Here is a 21,521-nt window from a genome sequence, read left to right as displayed (position 1 = left end):
TTCCATTTGAGCCCATAGAGTCCTCAGTGAATGATACAAATTTTACTTTAAATGCAAAAAAACACAAAGCAAAATTGTAATATCAAGTCTGCAACCTTGCAATCATGGACACCAGTACCGTAACGAGGGCCAGGCGAAAGAGGTGCCTGCCACGGGCGCAACTAGGTTTGGGGGTGTTAAACACAAAAAATAAAAATAAATAAATAGATATAAAAGTTCACTATTTTATACTGTATTTTTAAATTTTAGCAATACGCCACTTTAGACATACAAATTCTGCAACACAGCGGAATTCTGCTACATTTGATAACACCGGTGAGTTCCAATTCGTCTCGAGTTAGATGGCAACAACAGCACCTAATATCACGACTTGAATATAACATTTCTTTGCAATTATTCTCATTTTTGTCTCAAGTAAATTGTTCGTCGCACCATTAACTATTAATGAATGTATTTTCGCATTTTATGCTTTTGTAGAATTTTTCAGAGGAAGATGGAAAGAATATTTCCGTAAACTACTAAATGAGGAGAATCCGAGAGAGAGGTGCGAGGATGGAGAGGCAAACGAGAAACGGGTGCAAGACATAAGTAGAGAGGAAGTGAATTGGGTACTGAGAAAAATGAAGAATGGAAAGGCTGTGGGGGGCAGACCAGATACCTGGGGAAGTGTGGAAAAGTTTGGGCAGTGAGGGCATGGATATGTTATGGGATTTTCCTCCATACCAGAGGAATGGAGGAAAAGTATTCTCGTCCCAATCTACAAAGGAAGAGGAGATGTTCAAGATTGTGGCAACTATAGAGGGATCAAGGTGATGTCACACACATTGAAGATATGGGAAAGAGTAATTGAAGGGAGGATATAGAGGGATCAAGCTGATGTCACACACATTGCAGATATAGGAAAGAGTAATTGAAGGGAGGATATAGAAGGATCAAGCTGATGTCACACACATTGCAGATATAGGAAAGAGTAATTGAAGGGAAGATACGGCAGGAAATGAAAATTGGCGAAGAGCAGTTTGGATTTATGCCAGGAAGAGGGACAACGGATGCGATATTTGTGCTAAGGTGATTGATGGAGAAATATAGAGATGCAAGTGGAGCTGCACATGGTGTTTATAGACCTGGAAAAGGCATAACATAGTGGCCAGGCAGGAGGTATGGAGGTGTATGAGGAAGAAGGGGGGGTGTTGGAGAAGTACGTGAGGATGGTGAAGGAGTGTATGAGGGAACAGAAACTCAGGTCAAGTCTAGTGTCGCATGACAGAAGGGTTCCCCATTGTCGTAGGGCTACACCAAGGGTCAGTGCTGGGCCCCTACCTCTTTGACCTGGTCATGGATGTACTAGTGGAGGATGTCAAGAAGGAGGCACCATGGAGCATGCTGTTTGCCGACGACATTGTTCTATGCGAATCATCCCGAGAGAAGCTTGAAAATACTCTGGAAGAGTGGAGAAAGGTATTGGAGGAGAGAGAGAGGCATGAAAATTAACTGGGAGAAGACTGAATATATGTCAACGGGGAGTGACAAGGATATGATCATACGACTTCAGGGCGAAAGGCTAATTTCAGGGAAGAAATTCAAGTACCTTGGGTCGGTTGTCGAGAGGAATGGTGACCTGGATGAGAAAATACAGCACTGAATAACGTGCAGCTGAATGAACTGGAGGAAGATGAGTGGGGGTCCTGTGCAACAAGAGAGTGAGTTGTAAGAGGAAAGGAAAGCTATATAAGATGGTGGTGAGGCCGGCGATGCTTCATGGCGTGGAGACATGGCCTATAACAAAGGCACAGGAGAGGAAGATGGAGGTAGCAGAGATGCGGATGTTGAGATGGATGAGTGGTGTGACAAAGGACAGGATAAGGAATGACTACATTAGAGGGACGGTTAAGGTGGGACCAATTGGCAAGAAGATATAAGAAAGTAGGCTGAGGTGGTTCGGACATGTAGAGAGGAAGGGTGAGGAGTATGTTGGTAAACGAGTGGCGTATATGCAGTTGGAGGGAAGGAGGAAAAGAGTCAGGCCCAAGCTCAGGTGGAGGAATAAGGTGACAGAGAATCTTAGGGAGAAAGGATGGAGTCCGAAGGATGCCCTGGACTGGAGAACTTGGAAGAGGAAGGTTAAAGATCGGTGCGCCGACCCCGTTTAACATGGGATAAGGCATAGTAAAAGAAGAAGATGCTTTTGTAGAATTTTCTATCTCCAAATTCCCATCTAATCCTAAACATTTGCATAGATAATCTAATACGTTCTTCTGTTATCCTCCTATCTGCCCATCCTAAGTTTATTGCCTTCCATTTATAATTTTAATCCCTTTATGACCTCCTCCGATATCATTCCATCTACCTGAATCTTCGTTTCATGACCCGCCCACAAAAATTATTCGCCAGCCATTATTTACACCCATCAAATCCAGGATTCAATGAAAATCATAATCTTCCCACCCTTCATATTTCCATTTGCTCTACTTTTTGTAGATTAGAGATTTCCAAAATCATGTAATTATTATTAGTCTTGTTGACATTCATAAGATCAGTTGTGTTGTTGCTGTGTCGTAATCAGAACAGTTGACAGGGTGTAGCATAGAGTCAGCCTGCCTCATGGCACTGCTTAATAAGGGCGCTCGTTCAGCCAGTATTATAGCAACAAGAATATTTTACAAAAATACAGCGTTTATTTTACCAAATAAAAAAGCGCCATTTCCCATTGACAGTTAAATATGTGCTTATTGTATTTTATTAATAAATAAATAAATTACATACATACTAAAACTAAACATTTTAGAACTTATTAGATACTTAAGGAAACAACCCATAAAGTATCATACGATGTGAATTTCATAAACTTTTATAGTCTATATATATTAAATTATATTATGCATGAATTCTCTTACTCAAATTGTGAGTCACTATCGCCCCGACTTTTCAAGCAAAACCACATGTTGCACCTGCAACATGTGGTTTTGCTTGACACTACCGCATCATGAATGTGTTAAAACTAAGAAATATATAGTGAATGCATTTCAGATATTATGGAAATCGGTTTAAAAGAATTAGCATTTCAATTCAATGAAAATGGGTCGCACGATCTTTTGTTAATACTGCACCAATCATATGCACTTCTTTAATAGTTACTCTTTCTCTACTGACCTACAATCGCACATATCTTTCACTTCTCATTAGTAATTTTTCAAGGATTGTTCATTACGTATATCAAGTCTTAAATTACTGGTAATTTTTGCTTGATATAATGGGAAAGAAGATGACTCTATCTGGGTAGATAACTTTGATTACACACAAGGAAACTGTTCTCGAGGATAGAAGTAGTGATGGAGAATAGAGGCTTCTTGGTAAGTCATACCCATTTTCAGTTTTTTTTTTCTGAAAACTTTAGTTTCCAAAAATCCCCACATATATCTCGCATCACAATTTTTTAGCTTTAATTTTGGGAAAAAAGTGCTAGTTATATTCGAGTAAATATGGTAATTTTTTTAGCTTTCAAATTCTTAAGTATAGATCATTGGTTAAAGAATGGATTTATAAAACGCACAAAAGAGAGCAATATAGCAGATATAGAAATAAGCAATTTCACTCTTCTGATAAATTATTTATATTAAGTAAAAATGTATAGTATCTTTATACATTTTGTTCTATTAAAAATAAATCATATTTTTTTGTTTAAATGTACATCTAAATTCAAATAAAACACACATTTACAATGCAATATATTTTTATTTATTTATTTATTATTATTATTATTTTGATAAGGTACTTGGTAATAATGAAAATTAAAGAAGAGGTACACGGATATCTGAAGTTTCAGAAACACTGTCCAAATACTTAAGTATAAAGAGCTAATAAGCTTCAAATATTTAGTCTGAAACATAGGTGTATATTACGTCTGTTCGTTTTCTTAAATTCTGCTTCGAATTTGGATAGACAAAACAGAGTGATATGCATTACATTTATATTTTTTTTCTTACATTTTTTTTCAGCGTCATTTCAATTTTGAATGTGAAACATATTGAGTGTATTGTGTATTCTGTGTTTAAGTGACTTGGGACAATTTTTGACTTTGATTTTAACTGTGTACTTATTTTTGGATTTTTGAGAGACAAATAAAATTTTAAAGGTAAGTAATTTATAAATAATAAACATATTAAATAGAGGCGCATTTTGCTAAAATGCCAAAATCGCTCATTGGGCAGCATACTTTACTCTTACATTGCTCTCAATAATTATAGTTTACCTTTAATTCTCAAATTATTGTATAAATTAATTATTTATAGTAAAAATCCATAGAAGGCAACTGTTTTAAAATGATTTTTTTAAATAAGATTTTATTGTTTTAAAACTCTCAAGAATAATAAATAAATTAACTGAAAATTAATAATTAATAGAAAAAGAATAATTTATCAATACGAAATTTTTTGTCATTTAGATCAGTAATTTGAAAGAGAAAAAGTTATCGGGAGCTGTTTTTCTCAAAAGGAAAAGAGAAAAGGAAGCAACAAGCGATATAAGGAGATTTGGAATTTTAACGAAAGACACCAAAGAGAACAAGTTTTCAACAGAACCAGCACCAAAAGTTCTAAAAATTTCAGCACCAGCCGTTGGAGCAGCTTCTACATCCTCATCCACCAATACCAACGATTCCTCCGCATCAGCCACTGATACTGATGTAACAACCATTTGTGGTGATTCCAAAAATTATGATAGTGACAAACAGGAATTACAAACAGATGATCCATCTCTAGTTTATTCAAGCTTAACAACTGAATTAAATCTGCCTTCTACAAGTAGTTATGTTTCATGTGAAATTGAAACAGAAAAAAAAAGTACAATTGAACATCAAAACTAGGAAATCGAGAAGCAATGTAATAATGATAATTATAAAGTGGATATTAAATTAGAAAATATTGAACCCAGCCACTGGGGTGGGCAAGTTAGCCCATCTCAGTGCCAGTCCCAAGCCCAGATAAATGGGGAGGATTGGCGTCAGGAAGGGCATCCGGCCGTAAAAAATGCCAAAACCAGGGATGAAATGTCGAATAACATCCCCCATAAGCGACGTGCAGTTCTGTCGCCTGAGGACTGTGAGAAGTGGGATTGGGCTACTGAACCAACGATGGGTTCGGCTAAAGAAGCCAGTCCAACAGAAAGAGAGAGTGTGTAAAGTAAGAATTAGGTCGCTGAATGTGGGTACAATGAATGAGAAGAGTAGGGAGATAGTAGACATGATGAGAAGAAGAAAGCTGAAGATCTTGTGCATGCAGGAGACAAGGTGGAAGGGCAATAAAGCAAAGGAGCTGGTGGAAGGATATAAACTGTTTTACAGCAGGGTGAATGAGAATGGAAGAAATGGAGTTGGAATCATCATCAACAAGGAGTTGAAGGGTGGAGTCTGTGAGGTGTGCCAGAAGAACAATCGGATTATAAGTGTTAAGCTTGAGATTGGAGGAAGCGTGGCTGTGATGGTGTGTGGCTATGCTCCACAAGTAGGTTGTGATGAGGAGGAGAAAGAGGCATTCTGGAGAGAACTAGACCTGGTACTAATGGGAATCCCTGACAGTGAGAGAATGATCATTGGAGCAGACCTGAATGGGCATGTAGGAAGGCGACGAGTGGTGAAGAAAGGGTGCACGGGGATTGGAGTAGTGGTGAAAGAATTGAAGAAGGTAAAGGAATCGTAGAGCATGCTGTGGCCTTCGACCTGGCTATAGCTAACACGTGGTTTGAGAAGAGAATTGAACACCTGATAACTTATAATAAAGCAGGGATAGGAGTCAGATTGACTATATCATGTGCAGAAGGAAACATCTGAAGGAGGTGAAAAACTGTAAAGTGATTAAAGGAGAAAGTGTAGCGGCACAGCACAGGTTGGTTGTGGTAGACTGTGATATAAAAGGGGAAAAGAAGAATAGACGGAAGTGGCGGAAAGAGAGGAAAATAAAGTGGAGGAAATTGGAAGAGGAAGGCCCACAGAATGAGTTTAAAGAAAAGGTATTGGAAGGAATGAAGTTACTAGAAGATGTGGAAGAATGGTGGGACGTAAATAGTCGGAATATTAGAAAAATTGGAGATGAGGTGCTCGGTATAACATCAGGAAAGGGGCCGCCTGAGGATAAAGAGACATGGTGGTGGAATGAGGAGGTGCAGTTGGAGATCAGAGAAAAGAAAGAGGCAAAGAAAAATTGGTACATGACTGGAACCAGAGCCGACAAGGAGGCATATAGATTGGCGAAGAAAAGTGCAAAGAGAGCTGTGGCAAGGGTGAAGGCAGTAGAAGAGGTTTATGAAGTACTGGAGAGAAATGATGGTGAAGCTAAGTTGTTGAGAATAGCGAAAGCTAGAGATAAGGCCTCAAAAGACATAACATCAGTCAAGCAGATAAAGGACACCACAGGAGTAGTACTACAAGAAGACAAAATCAGAGGAAGATGGGAAGAATATTTTCGTAATCTACTAAATAAGAAGAATCCAAGAGAGAGAGAGGTGTGAGGATGGAGAGGCAAACGAGAGATTGGTGCAGGACATAAGCAGAGGAAGTGTATTGGGCACTGAGAAAAATGAAGAATGGAAAGGCTGTGGGGGCAGACCAGATAGCTGGAGAAGTGTGGAGAAGCTTGGGCAGCAAGGGTGTAGATATGTTATGGGATCTGATGAGGAAAATAGCCCAACAGGAAAAGATACCAGAGGAATGGAGGAAAAGCATTCTCGTCCCAATTTACAAGGGAAAAGGAGATGTTCAAGACTGTGGCAACTATAGAGGGATCTCTATAGTTGCCACAGTCTTGAAACTGATGTTACACACATTGAAGATATGGGAAAGATACGGCAGGAAACAAAAATTGGTGAGGAGCAGTTTGGATTAATGCCAGGAAGAAGGACAATGGATGCAATATTTGCGCTAAGGCGATTGATGGAGAAATATAAGGAGAAGCAGGCGGAGCTACATATGGTGTTTATAGACCTGGAAAAGGCGTATGACAGAGTGGCCAGACAGGAGGTATGGAGGAGTATGAGGAAGAAGGGGGGGGTGTCGGAAAAGTACGTGAAGTTGGTGAAGGAGATGTATGAGGGAGCGAAAACTCAGGTCAGGTCTAGTGTTGGCATGACAGAGGGGGTTCCCCATTGTCGTAGGGCTCCATCAGGGATCAGCTCTGAGCCCCTACCTCTTTGATCTGGTCATGGATGTACTAGTGGAGGACATCAAGAAGGAGGCGCCATGGAGCATGGTGTTTGCTGATGATATTGTTCTCTGCGAATCATCTCGAGAGAAGCTTGAAAAGACTCTGGAAGAGCGGAGAAAGGTATTGGAGGAGAGAGGCATGAAAATTAACTGGGTAAAGACCTAATATATGTCAACGGGGAGTGACAAGGATATGATCATACGACTCCAGGTTGAAAGGTTAACTTCAGGGAAGAAATTCAAGTACCTCAGGTTGGTCATCGAGAGGAATGGCGACCTGGATGAGGAAACACAGCACCGAATAACATGCGGCTGGATGAACTGGAGGAAGATGAGCGGGGTCCTGTGCGACAAGAGAGTGAGATGTAAGATGAAAGGAAAGCTGTATAAGATGGTGGTGAGGCCAGCGATGCTCCATGGTGCAAAGACGTAGCCTATAACAAAGGCATAGGAGAGGAAGATGGAGGTGACGGAGATGCGGATGTTAAGATGGATGAGTGGTGTGACAAAGAAGGACAGGATAAGAAATGACTACATCAAAGGGATGGTCAAGGTAGGGCCAATCGGTAAGAAGGTACAAGAAAGTAGGCTGAGGTGGTTCGGTAGAGAGAAGGAGTGAAGAGTATGTTGGTAAACGAGTGGAGCATATGGAGGTGGAGGGAAGGAGGAAAAGAGGCAGGCCCAAACTCAGATGGAGGGATAAGGTAGCAGAGAATCTCAGGGAGAAAGGATGGAGTCGGGAAGGTGCCGTGGTCCGGAGAATCTGGAAAAAGAAGATTAAAGATGGGAATGCAGACCCCGTTTAACATGGGATAAGGCATAGCGAAAGAAGTAGAAAAAGAAGAAATTAGAAAATATTGATAATGCAAAAATAATAGATTTTAATGATCCCACAACATGGCACATAACCAATAGTAACATACAAATATTTGTTCAACATGGACCTGAGTTGTGCGATAATATAAGTTTTTATCCTGATACAGAAAATCGGCATTTTGATAAAAAAATGGTTTGTAAAAACCATGTCAAATGGAGAACAAGCACTCAGAAATTGGTTGATATATTGTAAGCGAAAAGATGCACTGTTCTGTTTTTCCATGTATTCTTTTTGGAAAAAATCAGAATGTATGGACCAGTGCGGGGTTTCGAGACTGGCAACCTTTGAATCCTATGTTACCACGTCATGAAAATTCATTATATCATAAAAAAAAATTACGTCGAATGGAAAACTTTTGAATCAAAAATTAAGAAATGTGGTTTTATAGACGATCAATTACAAGAAGCAAGTTTAAAAAGAAAAAGAAAAGTGGAGGCATATTTTAAAAGTTATTTTGGATGCCATTCTGCACTGCATAAAAAATAATGACGCTTTGAGAGGAACTTGTGAAAAAATTGGTCATCCCTAATGTGGAAAATTTTTGAACATGATAGAATTAATTAGTTATTACGATGATCCTATTACTGCGCAACATATTAAAAGTCATAAGAAAAATCAAGTTAATTATTTCTCTTCTATAATACAAAATTATATAATTAATATAGCTGTTTCTAAAATTAGACAGCATATTATTTCAAATATTCAAAAAGCGAAATATTTTTCTATTTTATTTGATGGCACACCTGACACTTCTCACCAAGAACAGATAATCCAAATTTTGCGCTATGTTAACATTGATCCTAACACGAATAAATGTGGCATTGAAGAAACATTCATAGATTTTATTGTGACACATGCAAAATCTGGCGAAGCACTTGCGAATGACATTGAAAAAAAGTTAATATCAGATGAATTAAATATTAGAAATATAAGATGACAGTCATATGATAATGGAGCGAATATGGTGGGTAAATACAAGTGGATACAAGCCAGGATGTTACGTTTAAACAACATGGCGAGATTAGTTCTATACACTGCTCACAGCCTTAATTTAATAGGCATTCATGCTGCACAAACATCTGTTCAAATGAAATCATGTTTTGGAAAAATTAAACAATTGTTTAACTTTTTTTGTAAATTCTACTAGTTGATGGGATTTTTTAAAGGAAAAATTATCTGTTTGTCTTAAAGGTTTAAGTGACACAAGGTGGTCCGCAAAAGCTAAAGCGGTAAAAGCCTTATGAAATCAAATGGCTTTAATAATAGAACTTTTTAATGAAATGTGTGATGGACAAAGACAAGTTACAGTAGACTGTAACAAATGCTCGAATGTCGCTAAAATTATTAGCAAAATTTAATTTGGTTGCACTATTAATATTTTGGGATACAACATTAGGAAAGATAAATAAAGTAAATTTACTTTTACAAGGAAAAAAGCCCATAGTCGAAAATGCTGCGAAAATGATAAAAGCTCTAAAAAATGAAATTCAACAGTACCGAAATGATTTTTTCAATTCACTTCACAATTTGGCAAAAAGTTTAGCCGAAACAATAAATATTGAAACTTGCATTCCAGAAAAGAGACCGCTCAAAATAAGAAATATGCCTGGTGAGAAAGCTACTGATGATCCGTTTGCCATGAATGAAACTGCATTACTAAAAAAAGAAATGTGTGAAGTTTTAGATCTAATACTCATAGAACTCAATGATAGATTTACTGCTTTACAAGAGGTCACAAATTACTTCAGTTTTTTAAATGGACTCGCTTTAAAAATTATGAAGCTAGATGATCTCAAACAATGCGTAGCTGACCTGGGATTGAAATATAATAGCGACTTAGATGCTCCAGAATTTGAATGTGAAATTAAGAGTTTCAAACATCAAGCCATGGAAGTTTTTGAAAATTTAGGCGATATGGACGCTTTTCAAATCTTGCAAAAAAATTACGAGCTCTCATTACAAAACATCTATCCAAATCTAGACATAGCATTAAGGATTTTCATAACAATGCCTGTAACAACAGCTTCCTGCTAACGTTTGTTTAGCAAATTGAAAATTGTAAAATCGTACCTTCGTTCTTCTCTTGGACAAGAGCGATTGACAAACATGTCTATAATATCAATTGAAAAAGATATTGCAAAAACATTAAATTATGACGATATAATAGATGTAATTGCAAATGAAAAAGCTAGAAAAATTTCTTTATAAAATATGCTGAACTTATTTATATTTTTATTATATTATTTTATATTATACCTATGTCGTGTATTTCTTTAGTTTATTTGTCACTGAATATGAATAAAAATTTGTTCTTATTTAATAGATTACACTGGCCAACAAAAAATTTTTTTTTTCTGCTGATTATGATCTGACACTTGTTTTTTTACTAATTTGGGTGCGCTGATTTCAAATATCAAACCCATTTTTCTCTATCACGTCAGATTTTTCTTCTATAGCATTTTCTTTTTGCTAATTTGTAAGTTTTTGATAGTTTTAAGGAGGCAATACTATTGAGGGGATCAAAAAATCGATTTTTTAATATTATTTTCTGAAAGTATGTACTTTTAAAAATCTGTTCCTAACTTTTTATCAAGAAATTCGAAAAATTCCCAAAGATATAGCCTATTATTCAAAGCGGTGCGCAGATCAGAATCGGAGCGCTCACTGCTCTCACTTGTTAGTAAACGAATAAATGCGTAAGAACCTGCAACGGCACATACTGGTGCTTTGAATGCGAGAGAGGCCGATAACCGACCTAATACATTTAGGTGATGAAAAGTAGGCGATGACAACTGCCTAAAACAAATGAATGCTATATGCATCATAACGGACAAAGAATGATCGAAATCAGTCAATCGTTAATCGATCGTGAAAGTATGATGAGTGCTTATAACGTTTCAATAAAGTCTCTGTTTTTTTTTGTCTTGCTAATTGCATGTTAGTCGGCAGTGAAGAAAATACATCATGTCTACTACTCGAAAATGTGTCAATAGTGTAGATTCCTTCTGCTACATTTGTAGCAGCTTTACTGTTCCCAGTCAAAGGACAAATATCACTAGTTTCGTTAAGAAAGTGTACTTTGCATACTATGACGTAAAACTTGCAGATCAGGACAATTCATGGGCTCCAAATAAAGTGTGTAAGTCATGAGTAGAAAATTTATGACAGTGGAGCAAGGGAAAACGCCAAAAATTAGCTTTTGGCATTCCAATGATTTGGCGTGAACCAAAAAATCACGCAGATGATTGCTATTTTTGTTTAGTTCAGACTTCTGGTTATAACAAGAAGAATAAGAAAAAAATTGTGTATCCAAATCTCGACTCAGCAATTTGGCCAGTTGCTCATTCCAATGAAATAGCTATGCCAATTTATAAAGGACTTCCTTTACTTGAGAACGAGCATGATCGGGATATGCCAGATGTTCTTGAGGAGCAAGACCCGGATGTTGATTTAGACAATGAAAATTTAATTTCTAGTTCTGGACCGCAACGTTTTACTCAAGCGGAACTGAATGACTTAGTAAGAGATTTGGGCCTATCAAAGGAATCATCGGAATTGTTAGCTTCAAAATTAAATGAAAAAAACTTACTGGAGCAAGATACAAAGATAACTTTTTATCGTAGCAGGGAAAGTAATCTTGTGCAATATTTTAAACACGAGTGTGGGTTTGTTTACTGTAACAATGTGTCAGGTTTACTAACTGAAATGAGTGGCATTTATTTATTGACAGTTCAAGCAAAAGTCTCAAGTGTGTCTTACTACACAATGGGAATGTATATGGCTTAATTCCTATTGGCTATTCAGTCCACTTAAAGGAAACATATGAGGATATTAAAAAGGTTCTGAAGTTATTAAAATATACAGACCATAACTGGATCATCTGTGTGTGGATCTTAAAATGGTGAACTTTTTACTTGGCTTTCAAAGAGGATATACAAGGTTTCCGTGTTTTCTATGCTTCTGGGATAGTCGAGCTAGAAACCAACACTGGAGTCAGTAACATTGGCCTCCTAGAATATCCTTAAATATTGGGGAACAGAATGTTATAAATCAACCTTTAATCGACAGAGAAAAAATCATTTTTCCACCTCTACACATCAAACTAGGTCTTATGAAGCAGTATGTTAAAGCTTTAAATTTACAAGGTGACTGTTTCCAATACATATATGAAAAATTTCCACGACTTAGTTATGAAAAAATTAAAGCCAGTGTATTTGATGGACTGCAAATTAGAACTTTAATGAGAGACCCAAATTTCATCAACTCTATGAACGAAATTGAGAAAGAGGCCTGGACTTCATTTACGATGGTTGCGAATAATTTTCTTGGAAACAAAAAAGCGTGCAATTACAAAGATCTAGTGGTGGAAACAATGCTTGAAAATTTCCAGCGCCTAGGTTGCAACATGAGCATAAAGCTTCATTCCCCATACAGTCATCTTGATAGATTTCCCGAAAATTTAGGTGCTGTAAGCGATGAACAAGGCGAAAGATTTCATCAAGACTTAAAAACTATGGAAGATCGGTATCAAGGAAGATGGGATTCTCACATGATGGCCAACTACTGTTGGAGTATTCGAAGGTATTGCCAAAACAGAACACACAGCAGAAATTGCTAGAAACAAAAATTTATTCCCTGAAACTCATGGGTAAGTAAAATTGTTATTTTTTTATAAATATTCTTGTAATTTTTAATGAATATTGTTAAGTAGTTATGTATCTAATTATTGGCCTCTCTCGCATTCAAAGCTCCAGTATGTGCCATTGCAGGTTCTTACGCATTTATTCGTTTACTAACAAGCGAGAGGGTGATTGCCAAAACAGAACACACAGCAGAAATTGCTACAAACAAAAATTTATTCCCTGAAACTCATGTGTAAGTAAAATTGTTATTTTTTTATAAATATTCTTGTAATTTTTAATGAATATTGTTAAGTAGTTATGTATCTAATTATTGGCCTCTCTCGCATTCAAAGCTCCAGTATGTGCCATTGCAGGTTCTTACGCATTTATTCGTTTACTAACAAGCGAGAGCGGTGAGCGCTCCGATTCTGATCTGCACACCGCTTCGAATAATACACTATATCTTCGGGAATTTTTCGAATTTCTTGATAAAAAGTTAGGAACAGATTTTTAAAAGTACATACTTTCAGAAAATAATATTAAAAAATTGATTTTTTTGATCCTCTAAATAGTACTGCCTCCTTAAAACTATCAAAAACTTACAAATTAGCAAAAAGAAAATGCCATAGAGGAAAAACCTGACGTGATAGAGAAAAATGGGTTTGATATTTGAAATCAGTGTGCCCAAATTGGTAAAAAACAAGTCTCATATAAAAGTCAGCAAAAATTGTGTTGGACTGTGTTATTTAATTATATAAATACATAATTGGATTTACAGGCAACTCATTTTGATGGGGATTAATAGCAAGTATTTAACATATTGCATTTAGTAAAATTTAACTTGTTACATTTAAATTTTTCAAGTGTCATTTTTTAGGTTGGGGGGGGGGCACAAAGTTAGACACTTGCCACAGGCACTTCATACCCTCATTACGGCACTGTGTGGAGAGGCAGCAGGAGTAGATGATACTAGAAATGCTCAAGTATGGAGGAATAAAAGTCTTACAATGGCTGCACTGCATAGTGCAGAAGGCCTAGATAGAGGGATGAATTCCAGATGATTGGAGTAGAGCTCTCATAGTACCCATATATAAAAAGGGAAACAAAACTGAGTGCAAAAATTACAGAGGTATTTCTCTGCTGAGTATTCTTGGTAATATTTATACAAGTATACTTGAGAAACGGTTTTGACTTTGATTTTGACTTTATGACAAATAGATGAGAAATCATGGGAATATGACAAAGATCTGTATTTAAGTTTTTAGATCTGGAAAAGGCATATGACAAGGTGCCAGGAGAAAAGCTATTCAAAAAGCTACAGTTGTATGGTGTCAATTGAGCACTATATCAAACAATACTCAGTTTTTATTTGAGTTGTAAGTCAGCAGGTAGAACTGAAGGAAGTACAGGAAGATGGTTTTATGTTAAATCTAGTTGCAGAAAAGTATGTACATTATCCCCTCTGTTATTTATTATCTACATGAATCACAATATCAAGGAAAGTGGTATTAAACCTGATATCAAAATTTGAGATCTCAGCTCTTTACTTTGTTTGGATGATGTTATACTTCTAAATAAATCCAGTACAAGTCTGCAAGATTCTCTGACTAAATTGAATAACTATTGTAATAGATTTGATATGAAGGTCAGCAATAGCAAGACAAAGACAATGAAAATAGGTAGATTCATTGAAAATATCAACTGCATTGTGAATGGAGAACCTACAGAAGAAGCAAAACATTTCAGCTACTTAGGCACTATTTTTAGTGAAGATGGTAAATTAAATACAGAAATAGACAACAGAATCAATAAAGCTGGTATGGTAGGAAGTCAACTGAATTCATTTATATGGAATAAAAGAGGAATTTGTCAAAACACTAAATTAGCTGTATACAAGACGGTGTTCAAGCCAACTTTAATTTATGGATCTGAGAGCTGGGTTAGAAATAAAACATTTGACTGAAGACTAGACAGAGACCACAGATATGAGAGTCCTGAGAAAGATTAAAGGTGTGGACAGAAGGCATTAGTTGCAATATTGTACTAAAAACAAGGATATTAGGAAAAAACTTAACATTGTTAGCATCCAGAAATGATTTAGTGGAGGTAATCTCAGGTGGTATGGTCACTTACACAGAATGGAAGAGGAAAGGTTAGCAAAACAAGTGTTCTTTAGGTTGGCAGGAGAAAGTCCCAGAGGATGACGACCAAGATATAGGTGGATTGATACAGTGAAAAGTGCCTTAGAAGATAGAAATATAAGACCTGATAATGTCAGAGTCTTGACAGATAACAGATTGATTTGGAGGAAAATTGTAGATAGGAGTTAGTAATGATGTAAGTTTTTCATGTAGTAATATCATATCCTGTACACAACAGGAATTTGATGATGATGATGCCAGCCGAGTACAAATGATAAAGAACAGGTGTTTCAGTTATACATTTCTTGTACACAATCCATCATAATCAGCAAACGTTTTTTTTTTTTTTTTTTTTTTTTTTGTTATTCAAGTTGTTCAGCATTCTTCTGATATCTGTCTGGAAGAAGGTCACAGGAGGCATGCAATGCATGTGCCAGGTAAAGGAGTAAGTTTGCCTTCATCATCAATTTGGAAATGGATGAGAAGAATGATGCCATTAGGTCAGCATTATTTTCAGGTGATGTTGCAATGAGATCTGGGTGAGACAGAGGAGGTGCACTGATGGAGATAGAAGATACACCCAACATGTTTAGAGAGGGACCAGAAGGCATAATTACTATTCACACAAGTGGTGAGTTTTTTATATTTATTCCTATTAAAGTTAGACTTCGGTCTTTTAATGATGGTTTTTCAAGTATTGTAAGCTTTAGTGTAGGAGATTATGCACCAGTTGATCAAGTAGCCTTCAAAACACGTTATGGACGCTTCCTGAGGAACTGCTTTATTGCTGTACCCTTGAAGATGGAGGAGATCTGTCTATTGATATAATTTAGATTGTCCTCTTATTCAGAATTTTTTTTTTTTTTTTTGTGACATTTGAAATTTTCCTTACTAAACAAGAGTTTGATTTCCTTTTAATATGTAAAAGCTTTAAAAATGTTAATACAAATACAAAATCCCTGCAGGCAGGAAAGAAGTTGTTCTCCATACAATGATTCAAAATAACTGGTTATCAGACTATCAGTAAATATAAGAGAAAAAATAATTTGTATTAGAATTAATAATGTACTATTTATCAATTACACTTTACTATTCAGTAATTTTTATTCTTACCTGAGCTGAAGATTTCCCTGAATGAACGGCAGTGTGAGATTCTGAAATGTCTTCATTAGGTAAACAAGGTGGGTTGACAGAGTTTCAGGGAGTGGTAGGTATCTTGTACTGGATACATTACTGGAGACATTAAGAGAGATATTTCACAAATTTTAATGTTTAATCCCATGTTAAAAAAATACAAAATAACAAAAAATTTTATTCTTCACTATTTTAAGTGCATATTAAAAAATTAGACAATTGTTGGTAGTGTAGTTGGTAAAAGCTGCTTCATTACTACCAAGGTTGTGGTTGGATTTCCCCCCCCCTCCAAAAGATATGGATATTTCTTTACAAACTATTGATGATTTTGAGGACATCAGAGCAAGATATGGAAGACAACCTGATACATCTCACAACCATAAACCCTAATATATTATTATCTGAAACAATGCAATTTCTATGGTTAATTTTTCTGATATGCAATATTAAAATCCTGAGTTGTGTGTGGGTGAGGGATGGGGGAAAAGTAGATGAATTTGTCTAGCTATGTGAGTGTTTTTAAGCATTAAGAACATTAAAGTGGATTTGATTTTTATATATATAATGCTTATATGAACAGGAATTTTGTTTTAAAATAGTGGTGAATATTTTTTCCTTTGATTTAGCAATAAATTGTAGTGATAGATCGTCACTGCAAGTGCACATTATAGTGAGAATATTATTACAGCTGTTATTGTTACAGCAATAGCAAACTGATGCACTAATATGAATTGCTAAAATATCATAAATGCAGCCCTGCAGTAACACTATTTAAAGCTTACTATTACAAATGACTCAAGTTCAACAAATTCACTAAAAGCAAAATACACTTGCTAGATTATATCAAAATCCATGCCCTGAAATTGTTGATTTGCTAGAGAAGACATTTTCAAAATGTGCAAGAGCAGATCAAACTGCTCTAGAAGAGATCACAGATTCTCATATGTCTTTCAATTTTTACAACTTGATATCTTCACTACCTTTTCGAATCTAATATATTGAGAGGGATATCGCAATTATTACTGGCCTGGTTGGGCAAGTGCTTAGGGTAAACCAACAGGTTGTGGGTTTGAATTCTGCTGCAGACATGAATGTTTGTGATTGTCTTTAGGTGGGAGATGGATTTCATCACTTGGTGTGAGAACACCTCCTAGCTTACTGTCAGCCAGAAGTAGTTTGAAAAAGTTCCACATTTGGTCTCTAGAGCAGAGTTTTTGGACTACATAAAAATAAATAAAAAAATTCCTTAGTCCACCCATGGTACAAATGCACTATAGGTATACTAATAACCTTTCATTGGTGGGAACTACAATAAAAAAAATATTATGGCTAACTATTCATTCTGCCTTCTTGAAGAAAGGAAAATTAAGAGAATGTGTGTACTTCCTAGCAGGATCCATTCCAAAAATAGTTTCTGCAATTAGTTACATGGTAGAAAGGATAAGAAGCCATCCACCATTACATGTAGTGTGTATGTGTCTAGTCAGATAGCTGAACACTCTGTTTCAGAATTCATGAGGCAGAGCAAATTGACTGCATTGATGACCTTTTTCTCAATAGGTGAAGGTAAAGTTTGGCCAAACTCTTTTTATGAACTTGTTGTTCACTTGCTATTAAATCTGATGTGCTCACAAGAGTGCCACAAATCACTTTGGTGAGTGGAATCACAAAATAAGTTTGAAGCACAATTTGATAATGAGGACCTTCCACAATTAGCCATTTGACTCCTTAGTTGCTTTTGATAACCTCCTTTTATTTCACAAAAGAAGCAGGTGGAGTATCTTTAATCCTAACTTTTGGGGATTAGTGGGCAGTCCCACTGCCCACTGATGTCAGTGATAAAATACATGGCTATCAATGATTTTGAAGGCATTAGGAGCAATGTATGGAAGACAATCTGGTACAATTTCATGATTCTCACCCTTAACAGATAAATCATTGTTTGATATAGCGTGATTTCTATGGTTGATTTTTCCAAGATGCAATATTAAAATCCTGAGTTCTGAGGAGGAAAAAATTCTACATGTTTATCCTAAGGACTAACTTGGGAAAAGTACTTGTAGTCAAGAACTTCTAGCCAAGACTATGAACACAGGTGCATTAAAAAAAGCTACAGAGATCTTATAAAATAATAAAGAAATGCAACAAAACAGAAAGATTCAAAGGAAACTATTAGAATGTCAGAACTAAATAACATGATGAATAAAACTGAAAAACAGAAAAACTCCAGGAGCAAACCTTAAAGAAAGAGTGATGAAATATTTTAACAGTGTATGCAACTTTGCTACCTGTTAGAGAGTAAAGAGTATGATGTTGTGCAGAGGAAGGTGAAAATAAAGTTTTGAAATTATTACTGATTTATTGCAAATTTAGCCCATTTGTTGTGGAGTGCTTGCATTTAAAAATTTTCACAGCTTGATGTATTCTGATATAGTGTCTTCATGTGTTGCACTGTTTTTTGCTTTCAGTTATGGTGGCTGCTGTATACTGGCATTAACTAATGCACTGTTGACAGTCTACCACCATTTAAAGAAAACATTTCATAGGGTATCACATACAACTTTCTAGCATGCTGTACTTGCATCATCCAAGCTGTCTACAGTTAAAAATGATACAGGCAGGAGACATGGAAATAAACATCTGCATAAAATGTAGACAATGTGAAGACGTCGGCGATATTGTTACCAGAATCTCTGGTGTTAGTGGCAGAAATGGTGGTGATACGAGTAGCATGGACAAGGGTTAGTGAGACAAGTGTGACATGGTGGTGGACTTAATATTAGGTAGTGTGACTGGAGATCCAGATGTTCTAAAAAGAATGAGCGAGGGAATGAACACTGTATGTCACCTGCAAAGCTATGAAAGAGGTGAATCGATGGGGAGGATGTTACTAGTATACAAGTTAAAATGATGGTTGTGCAGAAGGAATGATGTAGAATTTGTGGACCTATGGTCTGAGTTTGATGGAGAGAAGGATTTGTATAACACTGACAGACTGCACTTAAATGGTTTTAGTGTTTGGTGTGTTAGAGAGGGAGATTTGTTCACTGAGAGTGTTGAAGTTCTAAGTTAGGAAAACTTAAGCAATTAGGGTGGATGCATGTGAGTAAGCGTAAAGGAATGTATTAGGTGGAATGATTTGAAAATAACCAACAAATACAAAATCTGGTCTCTCAAACAATATTGAACAGAGTACTTAATTCAGGAAGTAATGATAGTTGGAGGTCTAAACAGATGCTACATTTTCAATATACTAATGTCAGAAGTATCAGGAACAAGAGGGAGTGCTTGGCAATGGATAGTGCAACCTCACCAAAAGTTATAGGCATTAGTGAGATTTGAATAACAGCAGATGAGATAGTTGCAGGAACAACTATGAAGGGGTTAGTATTTTCAGGGAAGATGGGATGGGAGAAGGGATAATGATAGATGAACTGCAGCCAAAAAGAATAGAAGACAAGTGGGGGAGGGAAACGGTTCTTTTGAGTCAGTGTGGTGAAAGAGTAAAGCCAATAAGATGAAATATGTGGTTACTGCAACCACTATAGGCTATGGTGGCCTATAACAGATGATATTACAGATTATCCCTGGAACTCTGGGATGATCTGTAAAACCTGCATCAGCAAATTAATATGAGTTCAGGTTCAGTAATTATTATGGCAGACTTCAACTATGGAGATTATTATTATCAACAGACCTCCATGGAGTCAAGAGACTCATCATTGGAGGTCCCACTCTCACATGCACAGCTCATCATACCCCAACTTAAATGCATTCACTGTTCCTGCACTCACCACACACTCAGGCAATACATCATATCTCCCCTCTTCTTCTATCCACTAGGCTCTGTAATTTGCATTCTCTCAATCTGTTCTAATATTCCACATTCCAGAGATCAACTTAGTCAATCATCTCTGAACATATTATCCTTTTGAAAACTTGACAACCAAATCTGTGCACAGTAATCCATATGTGGCCTGATCAAAGCCTTGTACAGTGGAATGAAAACATCCTTACTTCTACATGTCAGTATTCTCTGGATCGTTTCCATAATCTGTTCTGTTGTCCTCACAATTTTAGCAACATTTCCAGGAAAATTTCAAGTCTCTATCCACTATCATTGCAAGATCTTCATCTCCTCCATCTTCTCTAAAATATCCCCACCAATCCTGTCTTTGCTTCCTAAATTTTAAAACCTTATGCCTCTGCAACATTAAACGGACATCCCCACACACACTCATCCATTCAGACAGTCCATTTAGCTACATCTGCTCTACTTCTCATAACACTTCGCAACTCTGCATCATATGCAAACTACTGTATATCACATTTAAGCCTTTTCAGTTCATTTACATACAAATTAAACAACAATGGCCCCAAAACAGATCCCTGGGGCATGCCACTGGTGAGTGACTTTCCTCTGGGACATCACTCCCCAATACACAACCTGCTGATACCTATCCGACAGCCAATCTCCAATCCAGTGCAATTATCTCTATCCAACCCCATCTGTTCCAATTTATCTATTAATTTGTCACGTGGCAATCTATTGAACTCTGCCATGGGATCCTTAGGAGTCTCATGCCAGTCCCAAGTCCTGGATAAAGGAGGAGGGTCGGTCAAATGAGTGTCAATGCTCTGACCGTAAAGAAAAAATATGATTATTATCTGATGCCTATACGATCAACAGATAAAACATGCTAGCTCAGATGTCACTGGATTAACAAGGTCCGTGATACCAATAGAGCAATCGGGATTGGATCGAAAAGTGGGATACCGAAAGGAAACAAACTAATAGAACTGTTATCAGTAGAAACATGGAATGTACGGACACTTTGGATGTCAGGAAAACTAGAATTACTTTGTGAGGAAATAAAGAGATATCAGTGTGATATACTAGGATTAGCAGAGATGCGCTGGACATCATCATCAGAGATAAATGGATGTGAAGTCATATGGTGAGGACATGACACCAAGCACGAAGCAGGAACTGGTTTTCTTCTTAACAAAAAAACCTCGAAAAACACTGTTAGGCTACAAATCAGTCAATGAACGAATCATAGTACCAAGATTTCAAGCAAAACCATTTAACCCCCCAACCGGACACGACGTCTATAGACATTCAGCTAAATTTGGATATGAAGCTCTAACACCCATTGAATAGCATGGATAAGAAGTGTAATTTGGTGTAACTATTTCATCCACATTGGCCGGTAGGGAGGTTAATATATATCAATAGTCCAAATATATGCACCCCACATCTGATAGCACAGATGAAGATGTCGACTTATTCTACAAAGATCTGACAGAGACAACATCAAAGCAAGATACTAATTATTGAAGGAGATTGGAATGCCAAAGTCGGAATAGATAATGATGGTTGGGAAAGTGTCATGGGGAAAATATGGTTTTGAAGAAAGAAATGAACAAGGCAAAAAATGTTAGAATTTGCTATGGACCATGAGATGATGATCTGTAACATAAGATTCCAGCAAAACAAGTGTAGAAAATAAACGTGGCAATCAAATGATGGGAAAACCAGGAATATGAGCAAT

General features: G+C 36.6%; 1 protein-coding gene across 1 annotated transcript in view; it reads right to left on the bottom strand.

The window, feature by feature from the left end:
• LOC150094672 (uncharacterized) overlaps positions 1–21,521 on the bottom strand; it is a 212,368-nt gene that overhangs the window by 46,051 nt on the left and 144,796 nt on the right. The window contains exon 7 of the mRNA XM_090411413.1: positions 15,946–16,065. Coding sequence (XP_090267539.1) covers positions 15,946–16,065 — 120 coding nt within the window. The remainder of the gene's footprint in view (positions 1–15,945; positions 16,066–21,521) is intronic.

This window comes from Typopeltis vanoorti, chromosome 21, assembly GCF_054136105.1.
Source record: "Typopeltis vanoorti isolate ZY-2024b chromosome 21, IOZ_Tvanoo_1.0, whole genome shotgun sequence".
In the NCBI taxonomy this organism is placed as follows: domain Eukaryota; kingdom Metazoa; phylum Arthropoda; class Arachnida; order Uropygi; family Thelyphonidae; genus Typopeltis; species Typopeltis vanoorti.
Note: the sequence above shows the minus strand (reverse complement) of the source record. Positions and strands in the feature narration are given on the sequence as shown.